Source organism: Ornithodoros turicata, chromosome 2 (assembly GCF_037126465.1).
Source record: "Ornithodoros turicata isolate Travis chromosome 2, ASM3712646v1, whole genome shotgun sequence".
In the NCBI taxonomy this organism is placed as follows: Eukaryota; Metazoa; Arthropoda; class Arachnida; order Ixodida; family Argasidae; genus Ornithodoros; species Ornithodoros turicata.
This window is the reverse complement of record NC_088202.1, coordinates 31,299,617-31,324,916: the sequence shown is the minus strand read 5'-3', so window position 1 is coordinate 31,324,916 and position 25,300 is coordinate 31,299,617. Positions and strand designations below refer to the sequence as shown.

General features: G+C 45.6%; 1 protein-coding gene across 1 annotated transcript in view; it reads left to right on the top strand.

Annotated features, from left to right (window-relative positions):
* LOC135383299 (phospholipid-transporting ATPase ABCA3-like) overlaps window positions 1-25,076 on the top strand; it is a 165,424-nt gene extending 140,348 nt beyond the window's left edge. The window contains exons 21-24 of the mRNA XM_064612815.1: window positions 2,499-2,686; window positions 12,529-12,702; window positions 13,693-13,915; window positions 24,768-25,076. Coding sequence (XP_064468885.1) covers window positions 2,499-2,686; window positions 12,529-12,702; window positions 13,693-13,915; window positions 24,768-25,028 — 846 coding nt within the window. The 3' untranslated portion in view covers window positions 25,029-25,076. The remainder of the gene's footprint in view (window positions 1-2,498; window positions 2,687-12,528; window positions 12,703-13,692; window positions 13,916-24,767) is intronic.
* Window positions 25,077-25,300: the final 224 nt, after the last annotated feature.

The window sequence follows — 25,300 nt, the reverse complement described above, 5'->3', positions numbered from 1 at the left end:
GTTTTCCCATTAAAAGTATTTAAGATTAAATTTTGAGGCTTCATTCTTTGCATATTTTGTCATCCCTAGCCATCTTTAGTTGGACGGTGCATTCTTTTCTGTCGGCTGCCCTAAATTAAATATAATTTTATGTTAAACTTCAATAGCAACTCCGTTGTACGATGCATGTAGTTCTGATTAACTATAGCATGTAAGCATTTCGAAGATCGGCATCCTTCGCAGGTTGCACACAAGGCAGGTAGGCAAAGTTTAGGTAATACGTTACCGCGTGCTTTAAATAACCTGAATATAAGAGGTATTGCCCTTCACGTATCTCTCGGGAGCAGCTACCAGTCATAATTACTCAAAGTAATGTATATTTATTTATCTTTACTACCAGTAGGGATTTTGCGTACACTTTTTTGCGTACTTTGTTTAGTACTTTTGTGTTTAGTCTGGAATTTAGTAATGTCTATTTACTCTGTTTGGGTCTAGGGTGTCTCACTTTCTCTTAACATTATTCAAGTTCCTCGCGGTCGTGTTCTACTTTTCATCAGTTTGTTACGCGGCTCCTGTCACCTACAGTTGCACGTGTTGGTGCGCTCGTCAAGCTGCACTTTGCGGCTTTTTTCCACGGCCGCACCCACTGCTGAATAGGAAATAAAAATAATTCAATTGAATATTCCCAAAACCATGCTGGATGTGAACTGCGGAACAAAGCTCGTGCACATTAGTCCCTATGTAAAAAGAAACATGGAATTTTAAAATAAATATTTGAAGGAGCAAGTCTGCTCCGGGAGTTTGGCAATGTGTAGGCGATCCCTATTGGAAAATACTCTTGAACATCAGAACTTACCTGGAATGCGTGTGGTTGTTCTGAGGTTACCTCAAGAAACACTGGTGCTCTACCACAGGACCTCAGACCCAGCTGTGGTTCTTCTAAGGTTACCTCAAGAAATGCTGAGGTTCCGCTTCAGGACCTAAGACCTCACTTTCGATCCATTGAGGTAACCTCAAGGAATTCTGAAGTTCTACCTCAGAACCCCAGTCCTTGCTGTTGTTCTTGTGGGGTTCCGCCTCAAGGCCTCAGACCACGCCATAGCTCTCCTAGGGTTACCACAGTGAATTGTGAGGATCATCGTAGGGTCTCACACCTTGGTACACCTCACAGCGTCTGGAACATCTGTGGCAATTTCTCTGTGGCCCCGTTTGGGCCCTTTCTCTGACCATTCTTGGGGAGGGGGGGGGGGGGGTTTGACACGTTTTTTGGAGTAGAATTTAGTCTGGTGACTTTAAATTTAATTTCGTTAACTTCATTAAATTCGCAACGTTAATTCAGCCTACACTAAACGTAATGCCAAACGTGAAACGTGTCATCCACATAAACCATCAGGAAGGCATAAATTCAATTATATTCGGTTATAAATTAAGCTCCGCTAGCACATAGCGCCCACAAGCTGTACACCAATACGAACGTACAATCAAAAGAAAGAATCGCACAATAATCACAGAGAAAGAATTGCTAAAAAGCAAGCGAGCTAGTGATCATAGTTCCATAGTATGGCAGTATGTAAACAGAAATCACGTTACTCGTGTGAAAAACTCACTACACATTTTTCCATGACCAGTCCGTTCCACAAACGACTACATGTGCCCCATGCCGGGGTAGACGAGCGACTGTCAGAGGGCAAGAAACCCAACCCCACAAAACCTTTTTGCTTTTAAGAAAGCCTGTACCAAGATTAGATGGACACGGAAACAAGCTAAGCAGGAATCTTGGAGAAGCTGTGTTTCATCACTCCTGAATGCCTCACTCAATGAGTGGCTTTCTTGTGGGATGTTGTACCGTGGTCCATCCCATTCAATTAGAGACTACCATCCGTGAAGCCATTTTTAGGAGACGGCACTGCCTATCCGTCATTATCGGCCTCGAAAAGGCTTATGACACGGCATGGCCGGGACCTGCACGAATTTGGAATACGTGGGCGCCTGTTTCGCTGCATTTCTAATTTCCTTCAGGGAAGAGGGAGAAAAATTGGGCGGTTCGGTAGATCGTGATTAAAAGGGCTAAAACCACAGTGCCGGGGAGCTGAAGTAACAAACACAGGCACTTCAGAGAAGGACTTTCAGGATCCAGCTTGGTACGTACGCTCCCTTCATAGAGCGCTTTAATATAAAACGCAAAGCAACGGGCGTCAGAACGAAACCAAAATGTCTTCTCCTCCTTCACGCCTTTTTCTTATTTTCTTCCTGTGTACACTTCATAGCACACTCCTGGCCGACCACCATCTCGAGTGACATCGATATTCCCCTGATTTCTCGAAAAGGGGGCGTACGCCATTCTTGTGGCTATATGCAGTTCATAACTGCCAGAAAACTGCCGTACGCCTACTGTTTCCATCAAATCAAGTGAGAGAACGTTGTCATTCGGGATGTTGGTTGGCTAGGAGCGTGCTGTGCATTGAAGCTCTGTATTCAGAGTGTAGCGGACTGTTCAACCACCGCTGCTCGTATTGCAGTACCTGAGGCGTGTGGGTTACTGTCCTGAGGAAGATCCCATCATCACCAGGCTGTCTGGACGCGAAATGCTTACGCTTATCGGAAGACTTCGTGGCATACCCTACGACACCCTGCAGAAAGAAATTCGCTACGTTGGCAACCAGGTCGGCCTTACCAAGATCATTCACAATCTTACTGCTGACTATGGGTAAGCCCCTCTTGTCTTCTGACCGCGGGCGACTACTACTTCGCTTGGACGATAAACGTAGCGCGGACGTCTAATTGCCGATGGTGTTCTCTCTTTAGGACCCAAAATGCTGCCTCCCTTACACTTATTATTAGTACATGGAAATCGCGTAGAGTAACAGCAAATTACGTAGAGCAGTCGTTCGAGCTGTTCGGGAAGTTTTTGCCGAATGACTGACTGATATTATCTGGAATGAAACAGCGCATGAAGATAGGGACAGAGGGACACGATACTGTGTCGTGCCCCCCCCCCCCCCCTGTCCTCGTCGTCGTGCGCTGTTTGCTTCCAGTTATGGCGCACCAACTTGCTCAACTCCACACCGTTGACTGATATTACTCTCACATTGGTAATGTTAGACATGTAGGTCCAGCCTCTCAAGAGGCCCGAAAATAAAATCTTGCACGTTTGTCAAATGATAAAGAACGTTAATAAATGTCCAAGAGAGCAAATATTTTCGTGAGGCCAGACAATTTATTTGGTTTTACATGTTGGCATTGTCATCATTATTATGACTTACGTTCGTGTGATTTCACACAAGAGTAAAGCTAGCTTTCTGCAGGGAACAAACTTTTTTACAGAATTACCCATCCATCCTTTGCGAAGAGGGTTGTGGAGTTGCCACTCCGGAGTTTGAATGATTCCGGAACCATTCCATCATACCTCTGACAGCACAAGAGAAACTAACACGGTAGCACACCAAAACGGCGAATCACTAGTGAACTTGTCACTTGTTACCCTCATGGAGGCTATGTTCGTTTCGTTGATTCTCCTTTACCCCAAGTGCGTACAGGAGAAAATCAGTGATATCATCACGTGGACACTTGTGACACACACCGCGGACTGTTGAACTCTTGCAGAATTCCCCAGGCTGGGCCCTTTTCTTTCTTTGTTGCCCTGAGCTCATTGTTAAAGGCGCGTTGAAAAAACCTGGAGGTTCCCAACCTTCACGTTCCCAACCTCTCCGCAATACTCCGCGGTCAGCCAGAACTGCGCGCAGTTTCAGCAGACGTAGAACGAGTATTTTCCACAGCTTCGCATATTATGACAGCACAGCGAAGTTGGTTATCACTTATCAGCGCAGCTCGGCGTTTCGGGCCTTCGAAACTCACGATCACAATCATCTGACAAAGCGTCAGTTCTGGCCTTGGTACGAACTGACGTGAAGGTCGACATGGCGTATCGGTGAGCCCGATCATGCTGCATATTAGTGCACTCACCGGATAATATCACACTGATAAATAGAGCAAATGTGACGTTATCTGGTGAGTGCGCTAATATGCTTCATGATCGAGCTCACCGATACGCCCTGTCGACCTTCACGTGAGTTCGTAGCAGGGCCCGAACTCACGCCTTATCAGATGGTTGTGATTGTGAGTTTCGAAGGCCGGAAACGCTGAACTATGCTTATCAGGCACCTCTTTCCAGCACCTCATGTTTGTGAACCGGAGCACACGATATCCCTGATGACCAAGATTGTTCACATGTCCGAATTAAAAACAAAAAGTTTAGCATCCCAATTAGTAGTTTGTCGATGTTGTTGTGATGTTAGGAACTACTCCGCACCCTGTCTTTGTGCTTTTTCCACGCTAGCTAATGCCAAGCTCCTCTAACACTGCTGGGCTAACCAATACAGTTACCGGTCCTTCCTTCTTTCTTTCTTTCTTTACCTTAGTCATTTTTCTTTTTCCTATGGCAGTAGCAGAATTCATTCGGTGACGAATTCAATTTCTCCCCCTTTGTTTGTTCAAACTCAGACTTTTTTCTCTTTCTTATGGATTTAAAGCGATGGAATGGGGTTGCCCAGCCATTCCAGGAGTGGGAATTGACCACACCTTTCTATTCCGAGGAATTGAAAGGAATGGAATTATCACAAATCTCCATTCCTGGGAATGGAATTGGAATGGAATAGGTGACCCCATTCCGCAACCCCTGCAGTGAAGACCATGTTGGAGTCACGTGAATGAATACTGTACTGCAGTAACGAACCCCTGTAAAATATACCTCACGATGTCGTGTACGACACTTCCGACCGAAAGCACTGCCCACCGTATCACCGAGTGTGTATAGACACATTTTTAAATGTGAACGTGTTCAACAGCAGCCTGTCTTCTTTGGGTCAAACTATATAGTCAGCGTAATACTCCAACCAAGGTTCTGCAATAGGAGACTGCAGTGGCCGGGAACAGGGGACTGTAGTGGGATCTCTATAGTTTCAGAATTCCTTCAAGATACAAAAGCAATCGTCCGTGTACACATCCACGAGCGCATCAAGGAAAGGCAGATTCCTCTTCTTCTAGGGGTCCACGGTATAGTCTGGATAGATGGTTCAATGTAGTTCATGTGTGCCAAAAGCCTGTCACATCGTATTTCGGCAAGATACAAGAACAATTGTCCATGTACTCATTCACGAGCATATCGGGGAAAGGCAAATTCCTCTTCTTCTCGGGGTCCAAAGTAGTCTGCATAGATGGCTCAATGTAGTTAATGTGTGCTAAAAGCTTGTCACATCGCATTTCGTCAACATACAGGAACAATTGTCCATGTACCCATTCACGAGTATATCCAGGAAAGGCAAATCCCTCTTCTTCTCGGGGTCCACGGTATTCTGGATAGATGGTTCAATGTATAGTTCATGTGTGCCAAAAACCTGTCACATCGCATTTCGTCAAGATACAAAACAACTGTCCATGTACCCATTCACGAGCATATCGACGAAAGGCAACGTCCTCTTCTTCTCTGGGTTCACGCTAGTCTGGATAGATGGCTCAATGTAGTTCTTGTGTGCCAACAAGCTGTCACGTCGCATTTCGTCAAGATACAAAAACAATTGTCCATGTACACATTCACGAGCATATCGAGGAAAGCAAATTCCTCTTCTTTTCAGGGTCAACGGTTGTCTGGATAGATGGCTCAATGTAGTTCATGTGTGCTGTTAGAAAAAATATATCTTTTAGGGTATAAACGGTTGTCCAAGGGCCCATACCTTTTGAGTTTTGAGGTATAAACACTATACCTCATTCGAGGTATAGTAACCTCCCTGACGTTATACGATTTGCACCTCAGGGTATAAGCATTTATCCTTGACAGAATGGCGTAAATGCAGGCTAGCTGGCTAAGGCGCTCAGGCTAGCTGGCCAGCGCTCAGGCTTGCCTATCATGGAAGCATATATCCCCTAGAAGGCATATTTTCACGCGCGGGGTATGATCTTGGAAAACGGGAATATTCGATTTATTTCAGCACTATATCATAGTGAAACTTTCGTAATCCAGTTTGTAACTAAATCGGAACAACATAATATTTAGCGGCATGTGCTTTAATAAAAACAACTACCGCGGGAAGAGAATACCAGGACACGCACGCACACAAACGTACCCACAAACTCAAATTCACAAATCGCAGATGTAAAACGAAGAGCAGAGCTCGTGCAGTTTACTCGCCACGCAAGAAGCAACGTTGGAGGATTTGGTGGAGAACAGATACTGGTATAATACATCGTGGCTTCGCAAAATGTGGGGCCGCCTTCGTACGGGGAGAAACTCTGAGTGAGGACGCGCATATTTGGTCAATTCAGGAACAAATAGCACGCTGCTATAAATCGCTTCCAATACTGATGTGCAGCTCTATTACTGACTGTGTTCCTTAATTAAATTACTGCTTAACTGAGATCATACTGTCTCCAGCACAAATTTATGTGGTACCACAGGTTCATAGCTAAAGGAAAGGTATACAAAATACCTATTGTATAAACGCAAGAGAGAGGTACCTTATTATATCCTCAACTGCCGTGGAAGGCATAGCCTCTGCGATTTATGCATTCCACATGGTTTAAACGGGGTGTAGACGTTGGTGATGAGGTATAAATACGGTAGTTTAGCCCTGGTTTATACCTTCGTTATACCTCTTCGATACCTTTTCTTCTAACAGTATTCTTGTACCAGTATAGCCTGCATTGTTGGCTCAATGTAGTCAATGTGTGCCCAAAATTTGTCAACATCCCATTTCAAGATTCAAAAGCAATCGTCCATGTACCGTAAAAATATTTTCTGTCTGATATCGGAAGACTGCAGCGACATTTCCTCAGTGCATTACATCGCCAAGTTTGTTAGCTATTGAAGCATTCACTGCTATTCCGGCATTCCATTTGTAGTACTGTTCGTTGGCGAGAAGTACCCATAGGCAAGGACCCTCTACTGGAGACCAGGGTAATTTGGTGGTCGACGATACCAAAAGTAATGTGTAGATGTGCCAAACGGCGATGTTCATGAAAACGTTCGTGCAGCTTACGCTCACTCTCACCAATGTAAAGATTTGGCCCGGGCCGCTGCTATCCCCCGTAATGCCGCACTCCATCCCGCCTCTGCTAATAAAGGTACTACCCTCCCCCTGACGGCCCACTTCTACCCTGCTATTCCCCCTTACTTACCCAAATAAGTTCCGACGCTACTCATCTCTCCATCTCCGGACACTTGTCGTCTTATGTGACCATTTCTCATAGACGACTCCCGTACCATCATTGTCTATAGCCCCCCCCCCCCCCCCCTAGCGTTGACGAAAGCGGTAGCTTCCCGTGCACAAAGCTCCGCTGTCTGACTTGTGCCCATATCGGTCCAAATAGTCAACTTTTCAGTCCTAATGACCGTTATATACATACGCACACCTCTACAAAGCCAACTTGGCCCACGCTGCGCATTTTCTGAGCGGCTTGCCCCAAAGCGCTCTACATTGGTGCGACTGAGCGTCAGCTCCACGAAGGTTTTCGCCGGCGTCGCCGTTTGGCACATCCACACATTACTTCTGGTATCAGCATTTTTCCAGCCCCAATCACACCATTGATAACCTGTGCGTGGTCGTTCTTCGCTCCGGGTTTTCTTCTGCTTCCGCACGCAGACGGGAAGAGGTACGCCTCATCCATTATCACAGCACCGTTCGTCCGAGGGGCTTAAACGATACCTTTTTTTTTCGGTTTCTAACTTTAGTCAAATTGTGTCACGCATGCCGTCCATTCTGCGCTATCGTGTAGCCACCTAGAGGCATGCTTGCCATTCTTGCCCCCTGTGTTTCATTTTCCCTCGGTTCCGATGGAGGACAAGTGCTCAAAATCTTAACCGCGAATTCTATTCATTTTTCTTCTTTCTTTTTTTCTTGACCCCCCAGTAGTAAGAATTGCTGTCAATCTCTGACCCTGAGTTGTTTCCTCCCCTCTTGGTACCCAAGTCCTTCCGTTATGCTCCCTTAGTACAGATCATCAGATCAACCACATTGCATACATTAGCCCGCTGTGGTTATCGTGTTTTTGAGGGAACTCTAACAGTGTATCATGTCCAAATACAAAACAAACACGATGCATACAAGCATTACAATGCAAGAAGGCGCAAACGTTCAGAAAACGTTCGAAGATAAAATCAAAGAAAAACTAACACTTCATCGTACTCTTGTGAAATGCAGTCAGCGAGTCCTTTTTGTCATCGCGGGTTCGAGCTCGTTTTCGCAACAGGCTGTATGGATGACGACAGCAACACTATAAGGACTAACCTCAGCATTGACGAACAGATCATAGCTCGGCATTTCGGGTCGCGAAACTCATAGCGATTTCGGGTGATGCATCCGAGCGGGAGCGCCCAGATCTAGTGCACCCTCGACTATGGAGCAGTCATCATCCAAATTAGTCGGACGCTCTACCGGCTCTACTGGTAGTGACGCTGCGCTCGATATGTATTTTGCGTGTTGTGCGTTGTGAACTTCCGGCAGCGCTGTTGGCGTCATCGCGCATATTCGTCTGTTGTCCGTAATTTGAGGTTTTTGGCGATAGCTTGTGAGAAGAAGGATCACATTTTCCTCTTCTTCATTCGCCTTATCGGTGTCAATTGAACTTTCATCGCTACTACTTTCGTAAACATCCATGCCGTCAATGGTGAATGCAACCAACGCAACAAAGAAGGAGATGACAGTCACACAGCCCCAGAAGCAATATGTTACAGACGACACTCTCGAAACCGCATATATGCGCATGCTCTCCATCGAGAGCGGAAGAAGAGAGTTGAGGACAGTTCTAGCTGGCCTCTCGCAGCATGAGCCAAAAGACTGCTCTTGGGGCGAGCGATCTGCTCCGTAGTGCATCACTTGAACACGTGGCTCTTGCTCTGACCACACCACCCGAATTTACCGCTCGGGTTCGGGACAGAAAAAAGTGCCCCAAATGCATCACCGCCATCGCCATCACGATAACGATCATCTGATAAGGCATGAGCTCCCACGTGCTACGAACTCAACAACAACAACTTTATTTTTAACCTTGGAGAGTGGGGAGTTTCATCGCCACAGGCGATACTCTACCCCATTGCTGGTTGGAATGGGGGGAATACTGCATGATGTTATCCAGCGAGTGCGCTAATATGCGGCATGATCGAGCTCAGGGATGCGCCATTTATACCTACGCTCACGCCTGATCAGATTATTGTGATCGTGAGTTGCGCGGCCCAAAATGCCGAGCTATGGAGGAGCTGTGCCGCCTCCTCGATTTTTCCCGGGAGGGGCACGTACTTCTGGTCTCATCGGAGAGTGCTACAAGTAGACTATCAGAACTGCAATATGTGCGTCAGTATCGGTCAGTGAATTTTGCAACGAAATTAGTTTAAAAACGCGTGCTGCAGTCTTATACAGGGTGTCCCAGAAAACGTGTCATTGAATTATAATAAAAAAACTACGCTACCTAGAATCATGCGGTCAACAGCATTTGTCCTTATTAGGTTTTTGCCACCTCCTAATGTGAATGTCATGTACTCCAAGTTTAATTATGTAAATATTTGCGAACTGAACTCCGAAATTTGCCAAGTAAAGGTCACTTTTTTACCCCACAAATATCAAGAGCGTGTCGAATTCACTCAAATTCATGATAATCACAGTGATATTCACGAGCTATCCCATCGGAAAAAATAGCCGAATATCATGCTTTTCGGAGCACCGGACCATAGCGCGCGATGACTTTTTGAGCGCAATCGCTCTCAGTGCGACGGAAGGAGGTTCCGAAGCCAGCCCACAGAGTGATAGTAGAAAAAGTAACAGTTCCTAAAATTGGGAGAGGGAAAGCATTATCCCAGCGAAAGTCGGACGTGATAAGCCGTTCCTGTTTTATCTCTTTCTGCGATGTCGGGGAGGGCTGGGTTTCCAACCTCCTTTCGTCGGACTGACAAAGATTGCGCTGAAAAATTCATCGTGCGCTATTCTGTGCGACCTCCGTAGAGCATGATGTTCGGCTATTTTTTCCGATGGGATAGCTCCTGAATATCCCTGTCAATTATAATTAATTTGACTAAATTATACACGCTCTTCATATTGGTGGGGTAAAAAAGTGACCTTTACTAGGCAAATTTCCGACTTAACCTCGCAAAAATTTACATAATTAAACTTATGTTACACGACATTCGCATGAGGAGGTGGCAAAAACCCAGTAAGAACAAATGCCATTGACCGCATGACTCTAGGTGGTGTAGTTTTTTTATTATAATTCAATGACACGTTTTCTGGGACACCCTGTATACATATGCTTATGAGACGTCGACGATTGCTTCTGTTTCTTGAAGAAATGCGATGATGACAGTTTTTGACACACCTGGACTGATTGAGCCCTTCATCCAGTTTACCGAGAAACGCGAGAAGGATAACAGCTTCTCCTTTCTCGGTGTACCCGTGAATGGGCTTGGACGTGACCTCAAGTTCACTGTACACAGGAAGCCTTTACTCACACCGCGCGATTCGATTTGATTTCAATCATTCCATGTGTCACTAGTTTTCGGTGGTTTGACACTTCTGACCTTGAACGAAGTGCACTCGCTGAACACTGCGATGTCCGCGACCAGCTTATGGACTGCGTGTTCAATCCTGGTACATGCAATCGACGCACAGAAATTTGAGGGGCAGAGATATGTGAGGGCAAAGGCCCAACGTACGTCAACGACCTCCCTCACGTGACTCAAAAACAATCCCACGAGTCGCGAACAACGAACCTCGAGAAAGAAAAGAACAAGGAACGGCGTTACCCGCGGTCACGATACAGTCAGCCCTGAGCTAATGTCTGCGGCCGCTTCCTCAATCCCTGGTTCAACTTTTGTATGCTCATTATGGACAAGTTGTGGCATCGAGCTGCTATCGACTCTTATAAAATTCATTATTAAGTATGTCGACTTTCTCATCATAACTGTGAGTGTTCGAACAGGTCAGATGTCTCAACTATTTCGAACGCGTTGCACATGGTGCTTAGATAGACGGCGTCCGCGTGGGTCTTCATCGCTTGTTCGTTATGCTACTACTGCGCAACTGTGAAGCAGCGTGATCCACAGTTATGCAACCGTAATCTTCATATATTGCTTCAGATCTGGGTTCATTGTGTGACGTGACGATGCGATAAAAAAAGAACAAAGTCTGCCTGCCGCAACGGGTGGTACAATCTCCTGGAAACAAAAAAGAAAAAGTAACATAATATTCATCTGGTTGAGAACCAAACGACCCTCTGTGGCGACTGTGGCACCGACCGCTGTTACACTTGTGTCGTGACATCATTCCCTGAATCGTCCGTCAACCTGCGTCTCGACTTCCCATGCACACTACACTCTTAAAAATGAACTTCACCACATAGCACGCTCCAAGCCAACCATAATCGCGAGTGATATCGTTCTCTCACATGATTTGTAGAAAACGGGAGGCGTGCGCCTTTTTGTGACAATTAACATTTCTGCATAAGTGTCACAAAAAGGCGTACGCCTCCCGTTTTCAACAAATCAAGGAAGGGAACGATATCACCCTGGATGATGGTTGGCTAGAAGCGTGCTATGTGGTGAAGTTCATTTTTAAGAGTGTACATCGGGTCGAACCAGTCATGGTGCTTGCTAGCTTCGGCGGCTAATTGCCGCACTAGTACGCATTAGAACGCTGTTTACGTGAAACTGTAGTGAGCGTGACATAGTGAAAGATACCGCTCTATATTCTGGTGTGGAAATGACAACACACACAGAATTGACGGTTCTTGGTTGTGAAAGCTGTGAGGATTAGTGCATATCCATCCGTTATCCCTTGTTCCATGCTATTGCATGTGATCCCACATTTTCTCGGTCACGCACAGGTCTCATGTGGATTAATTGGTACGGCTTGGAACAAAAGTGTACGGAACATGGCACTGGCGTATTTCTTTGTCGGAGTGGTCCGCGGCTAGATACCTGGAAGAGGTCGAATAGAAAACGGGTGACCGACTTTGCTGTCAATCTCTCAGTATGTGTGTCACTCCAAATAAAGAAATGCGACACCCCAGTGCTCCCTCCCCAGCTGTACAGTTATGGACAGAAGGTTACGAAACACACTCTTGCGTATTCCTTCTTCGGTGTGACACAGTAGCAGCGAATGGGACCGTACGGAGTTAGACGTGTGCCTAGGTAACCCGGTCACCTCTGTGCAGGTCCGTACGGTGCCATTCGCTGATAGCGTGTCACTCTGAGTCAGAAATGCGCCGGGGCGTGTTCTGTACACTCTTGTCGAGTACTGTACTAATGAACACTAAGTGCTATATTACTAGAAAATAATATATCTATATATTAGTTTCTTTTGCGCTTAGTGCCAAGTCTACAATCCATATCTGAACGGATACTAGAGCACATGCTCCTTCTTTTATCTGTTTGCTTTCATTGCATACACTTGTGGATATGCAAAAATCAGTGTAAACTCTCCAGGATATGGGTTAGCTTCGACCGATGTTGTTGCAAAAATCCAGGCTCCCTTTTCACCACATCTAAAAAAGTTTTATTTGTCTCTGAAGTTCTGGAAGCAGAAGGAAGTTGGCTCTCGGCATGAGTCTCATGGGAGACCCACCCGTTGTAATCCTGCACGAATGCACCCAGGGCGTGGACCCGGCATCTCGTGGTCGCCTCTTCCGAGCCATCACGAGGATCCAACGGAGCAACGGGATGTCAGTGCTCTTCACCTCACACTGGCAAGTACCCACCCTTGGGTAGCGAATGCCGTCCTAGTCAACGCATAACGAGGCAGGGAAGCGCAGACGAGAAGACACAGACTGACAGACATAAACGGGACGGGCGCTATCGCAAACGGGTGCGCAGACGGGTTCGGTCTGTGTCTTCTCGTCTGCGCTTCCCTGCCTCGTTATGCTATACCAACACGCCCAAAGGTTCGGTCTTCTAGTCAACGCGTTCTCCGAAAGCGAAAATAGGGTAACATCTACAAGAAAATATTCGTGCCATGGTAATATCTCCGTGTGCCCACAGTCGAAGTAACCGCCACGGAAATTTTTATTTTAAAGAGGTGCACGTCTTAAGGTAACTTTGCTATTACTTTTCTCAAAGTTTGCGAAAATATGAAAATGTGTTTTCAGTGGCGAAATGGATATACTAGCCAATTTCAACAATTCCTTTGGGGAGGTGGAATAGCCTTAGACATTGTTGGAGGCACAATCTTATGCGACGACCTAAGATTAACAGGACGTATCCACTCACCTGCTTACTTCAGGTGACTTACTATAGCAGTTGTTAGACAACCCTCGAAATATGGATTCCTCTCTGCGAACATAGTCATGGCATTCAAGCTCATTTTAAGAGTGAATAGCGTACTATTTTGCGACGTGGATGTAGATAGCTTCCGCTTAGCACCAGTCAGAGAGGGTGGGTTTTGCAAGATCCATTTCGAAGCATTGATTTTGCGAAGTTTATTTTTTCGAGCTTATTTGACGCAGTGGGTATATACATGATTCATTTTTAAAAGTTGATTTTGGAAGTTAGATTTTTAAGGAACTTATTTTCTAACGTTTTATTTTTAAGTGGTCTATCTAGCGCTACCTGTGTCACTGACGCTGAGACAGTTCCTGCCACGCACAACACTTGAAATGGTCGCATTAAACCGAAATGTGTGACAGAGTACCAACGTTTCTGCTAGTGCGAACGATAACGCGGAAATAATTCACACGCAGCATGCGCGAATGCGACCACCTGTGCTCGAGGGTAGGCATCGTTTCGGACGGCGACTTCACGCGTGTTGGCGACACGGTCACTCTGAAGCAGACAGCAACTCAGGGGTGCACTATTATCGTCAAGCTGACAGTCAAGCAGAGCATACAGGAGGGCTCCATCAAGAACCTCAACCGAGGCATCAAGCGGGAGTTCCCGAACTCTGCCATCTATGAAAAACGGGAGGTGAGTAATTTAATTGGTGTCGATGGTACTGGACCATAACTTGTCTATGCGATGCGACCTGATTGCAGCGGTACCTCGTGTTTTCCTAACTTTACGTTTTAATTAATTGCACGAAGGGCACATACTAAGCTCTCGCGGGGTAACTTGAGATTGTCTTATTGCTTGCACCAAGTGTCACACTAACTATTTACATCCTTTTGAGTGTAAGGGGGGTATACCATAACTCACACCCCTTTAAGTGTAAAAGTGTGTACGTGTAATGAAATACACCTACCTCCCAGGGTGTATTTCACAACACATTCAAACTTTTATGCTTAAAAGAGCATGGAAATCATTTGGAACATATATTTTTCACCGCTTGATATCAACATACTACCTTCATAAACTGTCACGCAAAATATTTCCTTCGAAAAGCGCGAATTTCCTGAGAAAATTAGTTTGCAAGAATCCGCTCCGCGGCGACAGTCTCCCCCAAGCCGAGTCTGGCGTGTGGTGACGTGAGGTGGCCCAGCACTTCATTGGCTGCCGGAAGCGTCCGCTCGTCTGTTAGCTCCGGAATCGTGGCGACTTACTGACTGAGATGCTGTTGCTATTTATTTGCGTTTGGCATTGACTTGCGTTATTACATGATTTGTCTCGTACGTTTTGCATAAAACAAGACTGCGGGCAGTGTAAAAGGTGTGGCTAGGCCTCTGTGTTGCCGTGACGGCCCGGATTGAGGTGGATCGTACGCGATTGTGGTTTCTGTTCCGATTGTGCTGAGGTGTCGTTAATTAGTGAATAGTATTGTGCCTGTCTATGCAGTATATATACGATACGACTAAATACATTCCTGTCAGTTGGAGATTCAGTTGGAGATTTATTCCATGTCCCTTTGTTGCACGCTGCGTGTAACCATTCAAAAAAGAAAACGGTTATTTGGCAACGGGTTTGGGGTTTCCCACAGATCGCTAGCAGATGAACTCTACTGACTTTATTTTGGTATCCATGTTGTTGTGGTTGTGGAGACGTTGCGCTCCTGGTGTCAGTAAGATATGGTAAGCGCAATGTTACACAGCTATGCATTCACCGGTCCGCTCTTTCGCCTCGGAGATGCCAGCGTCCATGCTGTTCAGCGCCCATAGTGTTGACCACAACACGGAGAAGTCATGATGGTCGACGACCTCTTCAAATGAAAACACTGGTCACTGCGCCGCGTATTCATGACTATGGATTTGTAACCAAGAAGAAGCACTATATTTCAATCTGAATGTTCGTTCACACTTAGCAGCATCACTTACCAGTCTCCGGTACATTCGTGTAGCGCAATCGAAGCTGGCGGAGCTTAGACTCCAACTTCATAAAAGGTTTCATCAAGAAGAGCAGACGTGTCGCCTAAAGAGTGTTCAGTTCATCACCTGTGCTTTTCAAGACGTGCGATGGACAACAACGCTTCCTGCTCGGTCGGCTTGCCGGCGCCGCGACGCCGGAGAAAGCGCAAAAAATAAAGAAAAAGACGGCGCAGCCACATGACGTCAGCGGCTGGCAGCCGAGATAGGGGGCATTTCAGCAGCGAGATTCAAAGCTCCCTCGCGCGCCACGCTTGCGCGCTACGCTCTAACTTTTTGTGCGAATGTGTATCACAGGGCTCAGAATCGTAATATCTACTTCTCCCGTCATATTTTCTTCAGATCATTTCCATCAGGGTGTGAGTTCTGGTACATACACATTACCTCTGAAACGGTGCAACATCTACTTAGCGGGTGTGCGGCTTCTTGGTCTACACTGGCAATTGTACGATACCCTAACTGATTCAATTTTCGGTGTCAACACCCTTAAGCAATGGCGTAACATGTGCTGCTTTGTTTCCATAGTGAGTGTATGCGTATCAGCCAAACTAAATGCATAATATGAACATGTAATAATAAATGTCCTCATATGTAAATTCCGACCTGGTGCCATATTGGACCAATTTACGGTCTGGTATACGGATGGGCGCTTAAATTTCGAGATAAATTTGAAACATCACATAAATGGGATGACTAACCAAAAGCTCACTTAGAAAGGCATTTCCTTTGTAAGAGAAATCAGATACTATATGCATTCCCTGTCTTGCGAGCGTCTGCAAATTCGATAGCGCTGCTCGCATTCCAGTCAAAACGAAGGGTGAGGTTTAATTGGATTATATACACAAAAAACACTGAAGTGAGGAATTGCTTGGTGTATCAACTCACCATCAAGATAACGTTTGTGTTCCTTACTGGTTTTGGTATGAGGAAAAATACTCAGTGTACACGCCATTCATATTCCACGGCAATGTCAAACATATTACAATAAGGCAAAACACACTTAAATCATTATGCCCTTATCAAAGTCTTGGTACACCGTTAACACACCAATATGCACCTAATTCTCACCCATCTATGAGAGGATCAGCCTCGAGGGGGTGTAATATGAGTGTGATCTGGGTGTATATTGCAAAATACACCCCTCTTACACTAACATAGGTGTAAAAAAATTAGTGTGTGGCCTCAAGTTCACCATGTTTACGTGGATCCCGCTCTGTTCGACGCGGTAAAGGATGTGGGCCACCCTGGAAGGCGCACTAGGGTCGTGTTCCTAGATTAAAGAGTTTGCCTGTCTGTTCTCAACAGAAGTTGTTGCTATCTGGCCGCATTGTACCCTTTAAATGACTGGAGGTCTTAGTATACGTTAATATTCAATCCAAATTCAGCCTATGACCATGACTGTTTAGGTAGCAACAGTCGGTGATGGTAGAAGGTATATGTAGGTATAGGTAGATAGGTATATGATGGTAGAGGGTATAGGTATATCCTTGATTTGTGGTATAAACACGAGAAAGTGATGACGTCAAGCGATGTGATACGAAGCACAAGCGACCAGAATAGTTTACTAATTGGCACGGCACTCGCCGCTATGTGGCTTTTGCGACGATAAACGAGGGGAGGGGCACTTGTCGCGCTCCTCACGCGAAACGTGAAGGACACTGCATACGTCACGTGCAGTGTGCCACGCGCCCATCTTTTTGAATTCCCCGCCACTCGTTAGCTCGTTAGACGCGACGTCGATATCGACGACGAATCGTCGAAATCGACAGACGATAAACACAGAACGGACTGTCCCTTTGGGAACTAAACGCATGGAAGGCTGTGCCAGTTATAATGATTATTGGATTGCTGAGGGATAAATTTCATGGATGAGGACGACGATTGCCATATTTCAAATGATCCAAGCTAGTTTCATCGCGGCAGTCGATACTGTGCTCCGTTGCTCCAGCTAATTCGGTGACAACAGCGCTGCGCGAGGAGAAGGCAATCTAAACGTTATGGTTGCCTGCATGCGCTTCAGTCGATCACCAAAGGCCGCTTTATCGCTTGCACGTCTAACGAGCTAACGAGTGGCGGGGAATTCAAAAAGACGGGCGCGTGGCACACTGCGCGTGACGTATGCAGTGTCCTTCACGTTTCGCGTGAGCAGCGCGACAAGTGCCCCTCCCCTCGTTAGCTCGCTAGACGTGCAAGCGATTCAGTCCCCAGGTGATCTTCAGCAAGTCACATTTCCTGGCAAGCCACACTCTGAGAGGGAGAAAATGAGTAATTTTACGTCTTTAAACACAGAACGGTCTGTCCCTTTGGGAACTAAACGCATGGAAGGCTGTGCCAGGTATAATGATTATTGGATTGCTGAGGGATAAATTTCATGGACGAGGAGTAATTGCAGCCTAGGGGAGTAAAGCATGCAACTACTCGCATATTTACTCCTTTCGTTTTTCTTTGGTGTACCTCTACTGTGGAGACCGTCAAGATCGGACTGTAACACACATGACACACTTGAAGTGGTCACTGGGTTATAACGTTGCATAACGTTATAACGTTTCACGTCAGTTCTGGCATGGAGGTCCCATCGACCTCCTGGATTTTTATTATTTTTTATACTTAGAAGCTCATCGTACATGATGACCAACAGCGGTACAATGAATAATTTCTACGGAATAGTTTTCACACAAAAAAATCGAGAAAAGCCGGCCCTGAATTCGAGTGTTTCAGTTTTGCCGTGTTTACACGTGCATATATCGTGAGTTTTAAAGGATATTGTATGGAATTTTTTTATGCTCTAGTATGCCTACAGGCAGCAGTACGAGCGCAAATTTTGGCGTGCAGGTGCAACGCTCTGTGCTATAAACAATGGCGAACATGCTCTCTCGCCCAGTTTTGTTCCAACTTGGCGTGATTTCTCCGGCTGTAGATATCCCTCATTACCATACTTGTACTAGTTCAGTCAGCTTTTAATGTCCTTTCATGTGGTGTATCTATCGTGCGTATATCTCTTACAGGTATCTGCTGAAACAGGCGCACAACAAGGATTTTGCGCGTTCGTTTCTCGAAAAGGCCCCGGTTTGATTTCACTTATATTTTGCCAGGACATGGCCCGACCTTTCATCTGACGTAAAAACATTCTGCTTCAAAAGGCGTACACTGGCGATTAGCGTGTTAAAACGCGGCCCTAGTCTGCGTGCGTACGTGCCGCAGCCCGGCTGCCGGTCCCGCGGGATGCGGGCTTCCTGTCGATGCGCCCTTTGTTTGGGCAAGGTTGTCTGGCCCTAGCCTTACCTGAGCTATTCGTCGGCAAACGTTTGACGTCCTGCTGAAGAAAGAATCCACGCCTGGGAGTTCGTTATTTCACACAAAGCATCTGAATGAAATCCTGCGTTGCCGTAAAGCCGTATTTCAACGACTAAATGGTCAGCGAAGGTAAAACCACACTCTTGCAAGCCGCCTTATACGGTGATACGCATACCGTAAAAATAAATATCAAGTTAGGAGTTACTTTTTCCAGGGTTCCCGCAAGTTCCTGCTATGCTTGCTTTACTTAATTTTACGATATTTTTATGTTATGCAGAGGTCTTTCAGCACAAAACTCGTGTTCTGTGTTGAAGTTGCAGCAGTACATTTGCTGTCAGAGCTAAGGAAGTGGGCGGGTTCTCGCATTTGTCATAATTACGTTAGAGCCGTTCAGAGCAGAGCCACGCGGAAGAAAAATACTAATCCACCTTCCAAGACGCACGTGATGCACTTCAATTTCGCTGACAACTGGACAGTAGCGCATGCCTAGCGAAATACAAGCGTGCCTCTCGGGAAAACCAGATTTTCATATTCATATGTGTGGTAACACTTGGTACGGAAACGCACAGTTTTGGTGTAGTGTGCGAAGACTTGTGTCACGATTCAGCACAGTCACTGTTAGCTTCCATCACTATTGAAGAGTGAACTGACGAGAATGTTCCTCTTGCAGCGAATGATTTACGTGTACAGATGGAGCGGCGAACCATTTTAAATATCTGCATATGCTCTATGAGCTCTCCAAATCTACTTTTGCGAACGCGACATGGCTGTTCACAGGAACAGGCCACGATAAAAGTGCGTGTGAGAGAATTGGTGAAATAATCAAGCACCATGCCACGACACCTAACTTGCGTTCACCCGAGCAAGATGTCATCCTAGTGTCACAAGATATGATAACGTGCTTGCCAAAACACCTAAAGCGCGTCCACTTACTCTATGTACGCGCTGAGGACGTGGGTCCTTTTAGAATGCAAAAGAAAAAGAAGTGGGTAAATGTATACCGCATCAAAGTGGCATACAAGGTTCGAATGCGTGGCAAAGCAAGGCATCGGAAAGTCGACGTCGAGAAACATTCATAGCTCGCACCGTGGACAGTGAATGCAGAAAAGTGACGTTTTCATAGAAACTGAGTGAAATCATTTGTCGCTGCCATTGCAAACCACTGCTTTTTCAGTGTCTTGTAAATATATCGACATAAACAACCACTTTTGATTACACAATGTTGTACCTTTCTTGTACGATATCCACAGGAGGCCCGCCATCCCGCGGTACCGGCAGCCGGGCTCCGACACGTACGCACGCACGCAGAGTAGGGCCACGCTTTAACGCGCTAGTCGCCAGTGTACGCCTTTTGAAGCAGAAGTTTTTGACGTCAGATGAAAGGTCTAAGATCGTGCCATGTCCTGGCAAAATATAAATGAAATCAAAATGGGCCTTTTGGAGAAAGGGGCGCGCAAAATCCTTGTTTTTTCGAAATATGCCTAAACATTTGCCTGTTTCAGCAGATACCTGTAGAAGATATACGCACGATAGATATATCACATGAAAGGGCATTAAAAGCTGAGCGAACTTATACCAAGTATGGTAATGAGGAATATCTATAGCCAGAGAAATCACGTGTCGAAGTAGGAACAAAACTGCGCGAGAGAGCATATTCGCCGTTTTTTATAGCACACAGCGTTACACCTGCGCGCCAAAATTTGCGCTAGTACTACTTTCCTGTAGGCATACTAAATCATTTAAGAAATTCACTACAATATATTTTAAAACTAACGAGATATATGCGGGCACACACGGCAAAACTGAAACACTCGAATTCAGGGTCGGATTTTCTCGATATATACGTATATATAATAGGGTGAGGTAAAAGGATTATCATGTATATATAATATATATATATATATAGGTACTAACAAAATATGAGGCAGACAACGAAGATTATTATAAGATTAAGATTAAGATAATTAAGATTAAGATAATATATATATATATATATATATATATATATATATATATACATTTTTTTTTTTTTTTTGCAGGGAAACTATTCCATAGAAATTATTCATTTTACCGCTGTTGATCATCGTGTATGATGAGCTTCTAAATGTAAAAAAATTAAAATCCAGGAGGTCAATGGGACCTCCATGCCTGAAGTGACGTGAAACTGGCCCAAAATACGATGACCAACCCCCGTGGCATAGCGGTTACGATGATCGCTTTCCACGCCGAGACTGGGAGGTGATACGGCTTCAAACCCTGTCACCGGCTGTGCTGTCTGAGGTCTTCCCTGTGTTTTCCGAAGACTTTCCAGAGAAATGTTTGCACCGTTCCCTCTGAAGTCTGCCCAGGGCGCATACTAACCCCCTGTCCCCCACTCCTTCCTGCTGCCCTCTCTCCATCTATCGACGTATGTACGCCGCTCATAGCCACAGTTGCTTCGTGGCGCTAACACGGATTTTAAAAAAAATAAAGAAACACAATGCGCTTCAGTTGATGTGATTTCCCTTACGCTCAGTTCATTTATACTTGTATTGGAATGGAGAACGGCATCATCATAGAAAAGTCGGATGTCCATAACAGAAAGTCGTTTCACGCACAATATCTCACTCTGACGGGAGGACAGCACGTTCTACGTGACCTTCTGACGCGACCCACTCAAACGTTGCACCCTCGCGCATTGGTAACTATAACCCTATAAGGCCGAAACAGCTGTGTAGTTGGAGGAAAACGAGTGCAAAAATGAAAACACAAGGAGATGGACTGTGTCACCGCCTAGCAGTCCGTGTCCGCCCGTCTCCTTCTGTTTTTGCACTCGTTTTCCTCCAAGTATGTACCAACGAGCTGAAAGAACAGCTCTGCAACTGTCTATGTAGTGTCGGTGTGGCGACGTTGAGTTGTAAGCGAGTTTTAGCGCACGGTTGGTAACGTCACCGTCGAGTTACTGTACGTACCAGAACCAATGACACCATACGTGACTCACAACCTTATCTCTTGATTGGGTGCGGTAGCCTCCCAGGCTCCCGGTCGCGGTGTAGTAAAACTTTCTAGGAGAGATAGCGTGGTGGTTCTGCGCACTGCGCGAAGCTGCACGTGCGCAGACCCACGAACACGTACGCAAAGGCGATAGCAACGATACAGTAAAAATCTCTATTAACTCATGCACTGCGTGCAGCCTAGAGGCTACGGTTTGTTTTTCTCTTCATGCACAGTATGAACACGTGCGGGAACCCACTTCCCTGCTGGAAATAGTCCAATTCAAAATAGCCCAGAAATCTCATTCGGTTTAAGTGGGTATCACATTCACAATTCTCATTGAAAGGAGCCAAAATTTGCGATTCCGAATTGACAATTTTGGACAAATACAGTATTGAAAACTACTGGAATTTAGTGGGTTTCAGAGCGAAATCACTGAAAATGTCAACGGGGATAAAGTGGAACCACGCTTAATCATACCCATTGGAGGCCAGCCTAGTATACCATTGGCCAATGTGATGTAGCCCAGATTTTCCCACTAAAGTCACATGTAAATTCACATTGATGATGCACCTTTTGAATGTGTAATAACATTAGACTCTGCTGCATCGAATGGGCAGAACGCATGTTTTTGCTGTAGAAAGGAGTTACACTAGATGCTGTTTCTGCGTGCACATTTATTTCTTCACATCGCAATACAGTAGATATTAAAATATTACAAGTGGAACATATAAAGGTGAAAGTTATTTCAAACGTTTTGTAAGTGTGAATATTCACTAATCAGTTGAAAATCACTAGCAAGACAAACAACAAGAGTAAAAACTTGATTCAGCACTTACATGTTTTGAAAGCATACTGTCCATCATCAACACACACAAAATAAATCCACAATCAGTAACTTCATAGTGACGTGGCGCCAACGTCCGTACAAACTTAGCATACAAGCGTCGACGAACAAAACAGAAGGTCTTGAAGCAAGCAACCATCATGGTCTCCTGAGCTTCGTAGGTGATTCGCGAAGCCCCGTCCAGCTTCCGGGTGCCAGTTCATGTGGGAAAATTAACCCCATCCAACTTCGGTAAGAATCCGTTCTGGCCACCTTCTGACAAATGCCTACGCCCCCATGCCAGCTGCGTCGTACCAGCCAAACTTTCAAGATACCCAATTTTTAAAAGATACAGGAACAGCAACATGTCAGTGTGAGTGGGTGTCAAATATATGACATACCGTTGCTCACAGCGCGACGCCCGAGATCCGCCAACTGCTTGTGAGCCACGGCGGGACAAGGCGCGCATCCGAACACTTCGGCATTCCGTAACAGACTGACTAATTTCCGTTGACGACTTCAGAAACGCTTGGACTTCCGTGCACTGGAATGTTATACAAATGTAGAAACAATAGCTTAAAGTAATAGGTGCGTATGAACCTGTTCACGAACGTTTGAAATAACGTAGCGAACTATTTTCAACGCCACTATGCAGTGCGGCACGGAAACGTGTTACAACGCGCCCGCTTCGGACTCCGCGAGCGGCGACATCGGCGAACGGCCTGCTCGTTCAATTTTCTCTTGTAATATATGTCGATACGGTGCGTATTCTGGAGTTTCATTTGTTTCAATCGGACGCGTTCCTCGAATTAGTTCATGTTCTACACGGACGTATGGCGTTCTTCCTCATTAAATTATTACTTAATTTGAGAGTAATGATGTACTGTTGGTCACCATTACTTTCGTTACTTCAACAACTGGCTTCTCACTTACTGTATTGGCAGCCATGCAACATGTTGGATCCCACTAAATAAGCAGTTTCTCATTGGTACACATTAGACCAATTCCTCATTCCTTCTGTTGGTGCAGACTGAATTACACAACATGTTGGATCTTATTAAATCAATTGAAAGTCAGAGTTTCTCACTGACGACCATTAAACCATTTCTTTCAATTGGTTCCTTGCTTCGTATTGCGGTCTTCGCCACACAACACGGCAGAGCCCAGTTTCGCGAAGGCAGCTTCCCTGCTTAAAGGGACGGTCTCGTACCCTCTGCCCCTTTCATAAAGTGTACCATTCGATTGCCCTTTGTTGAAAATGGAATACTGCTAATTCACCCGACAAAACACGCCACAGTTATTAAATAACCGAATTAAACTGATAAAGATTGCAGAGCACGCCGCGATCTGTGTTGGCAACAATAAGAACGGCCACGTCGCCCTGCGGGTAAGTCCGTGATAGGATACAGAAATCGTCTGCTTTTGCGCGTGCTAGTGCATCGGCGTGAGCAAACGACTTTCAGAAGTTACTGTGCACCGCGGCAACTCTCGTACATATTCTTTCAGTTCTCAGGTGAAAAACGCGCATTCTAAGTAGTGGCAAGCATGGTGGTTCAGAACAACTATGTTAATCCTCAGAGACAAGTTAAAAGTCGCAGAACAACCCCATCCACAATCACAAATCTGAAGTCGCTGGCCATCGGCGCGCGCGGTCGCATTACAGCTCCGACCAAAAATATATTACGCGCGCTTCCATTACACTCCCCGTTGTACACTGATCATGCTTCGAGATGAAGTGTCGCTGACGACGTACATGGAGAAGGAGTACGTGTTTATTTAAAAACCGCATTAAATACTCGCGGAAAGAAAACACGTGACTTAGCTTCCACGTATCCGATCACAGTCAATGCTCGGACTACATTCTCCGCTCGCGGAGGTATACGCCTGAGTGTCCCCATTTCGAGAGCAAAGGGGATTACTCAAGCCAAGGTGCTTCTGCAAGTTACAATTACCATGACAACGACGACGCACCCGCAGGCCGACGTCATACGTGACGTATGCATGAGAAAGGTGCAGCTTTCGTCGTCTGCTTTTACGGCACGTTTCTTCAAATTCCTCGAAAACGACTTGGTTATTCCAAATGGAACTTTGACGGTTGTATGTGTACAGTAATCGTGAAACTAGTTTTGGCTAAGTTTCGGAATCGCCCCGGCTGTACGAGACCGTCCCTTTAACTTCGACTTCAGTCAATGAGAAATAGTCGGCTTCTACACGTTGAACGAATTCGCGTCTGATTCCTCATTGAATCTCATTAAAATTGTGGGGAGAAGTCAATGAGATCATGCCGACTATTTCCAGCAGGGTTGCGTAGACGGAGCGCATGAAGTGCCTAGAACTTGTCTTCGCGAACGTTTCCTCCTTTTACCTAATTATTGTGCAATTGATGCATAGGTGTGATGTGTGCGTATTTTTATTTCGTACTCCCGAACAGGATCAGATGCGCTACAGGCTGAAGCCGAGCTCGGACTACCCGCTCGTCTGGAGCGAAGTCTTCAGAAAGCTGCACCTCCTGCAACAGGAGATTAAGTTCGAGGACTTTCTCGTGAACGACACGTCGCTGGGAGAGGTGTTCATCGGCTTCGCTAGAGAAAGGAAGATGGTGGATTTTGGAGAAGACAACATTTGCTACTTCGATAAAGATGAGCCGTCGAAAGATGTAAAAAAGAGTGCAACTCTGAAGGAATTGTTATGAAGGAATGTTTATTACGCACATTATAAAAGGAATTTGTTTTCTTGCTCACGCCGAAGAAAAGAATCCTAAATCGACTGAATGCGGCTTACTATGATAGCAAGAAGGCATCTACGAGGGAACCAACGCTTTCCCTCTGATTGTGTTGTTACATTGGCATAGACTTTTTGTGGCCTCACAGAGACCATAGGTTATTGCAATGCTGGAATAATTGTTGTCGTTTCGTGCGCAGTGATGCCTGTTTCATGAACCTTTGCATTATTTTCTCTGCGATT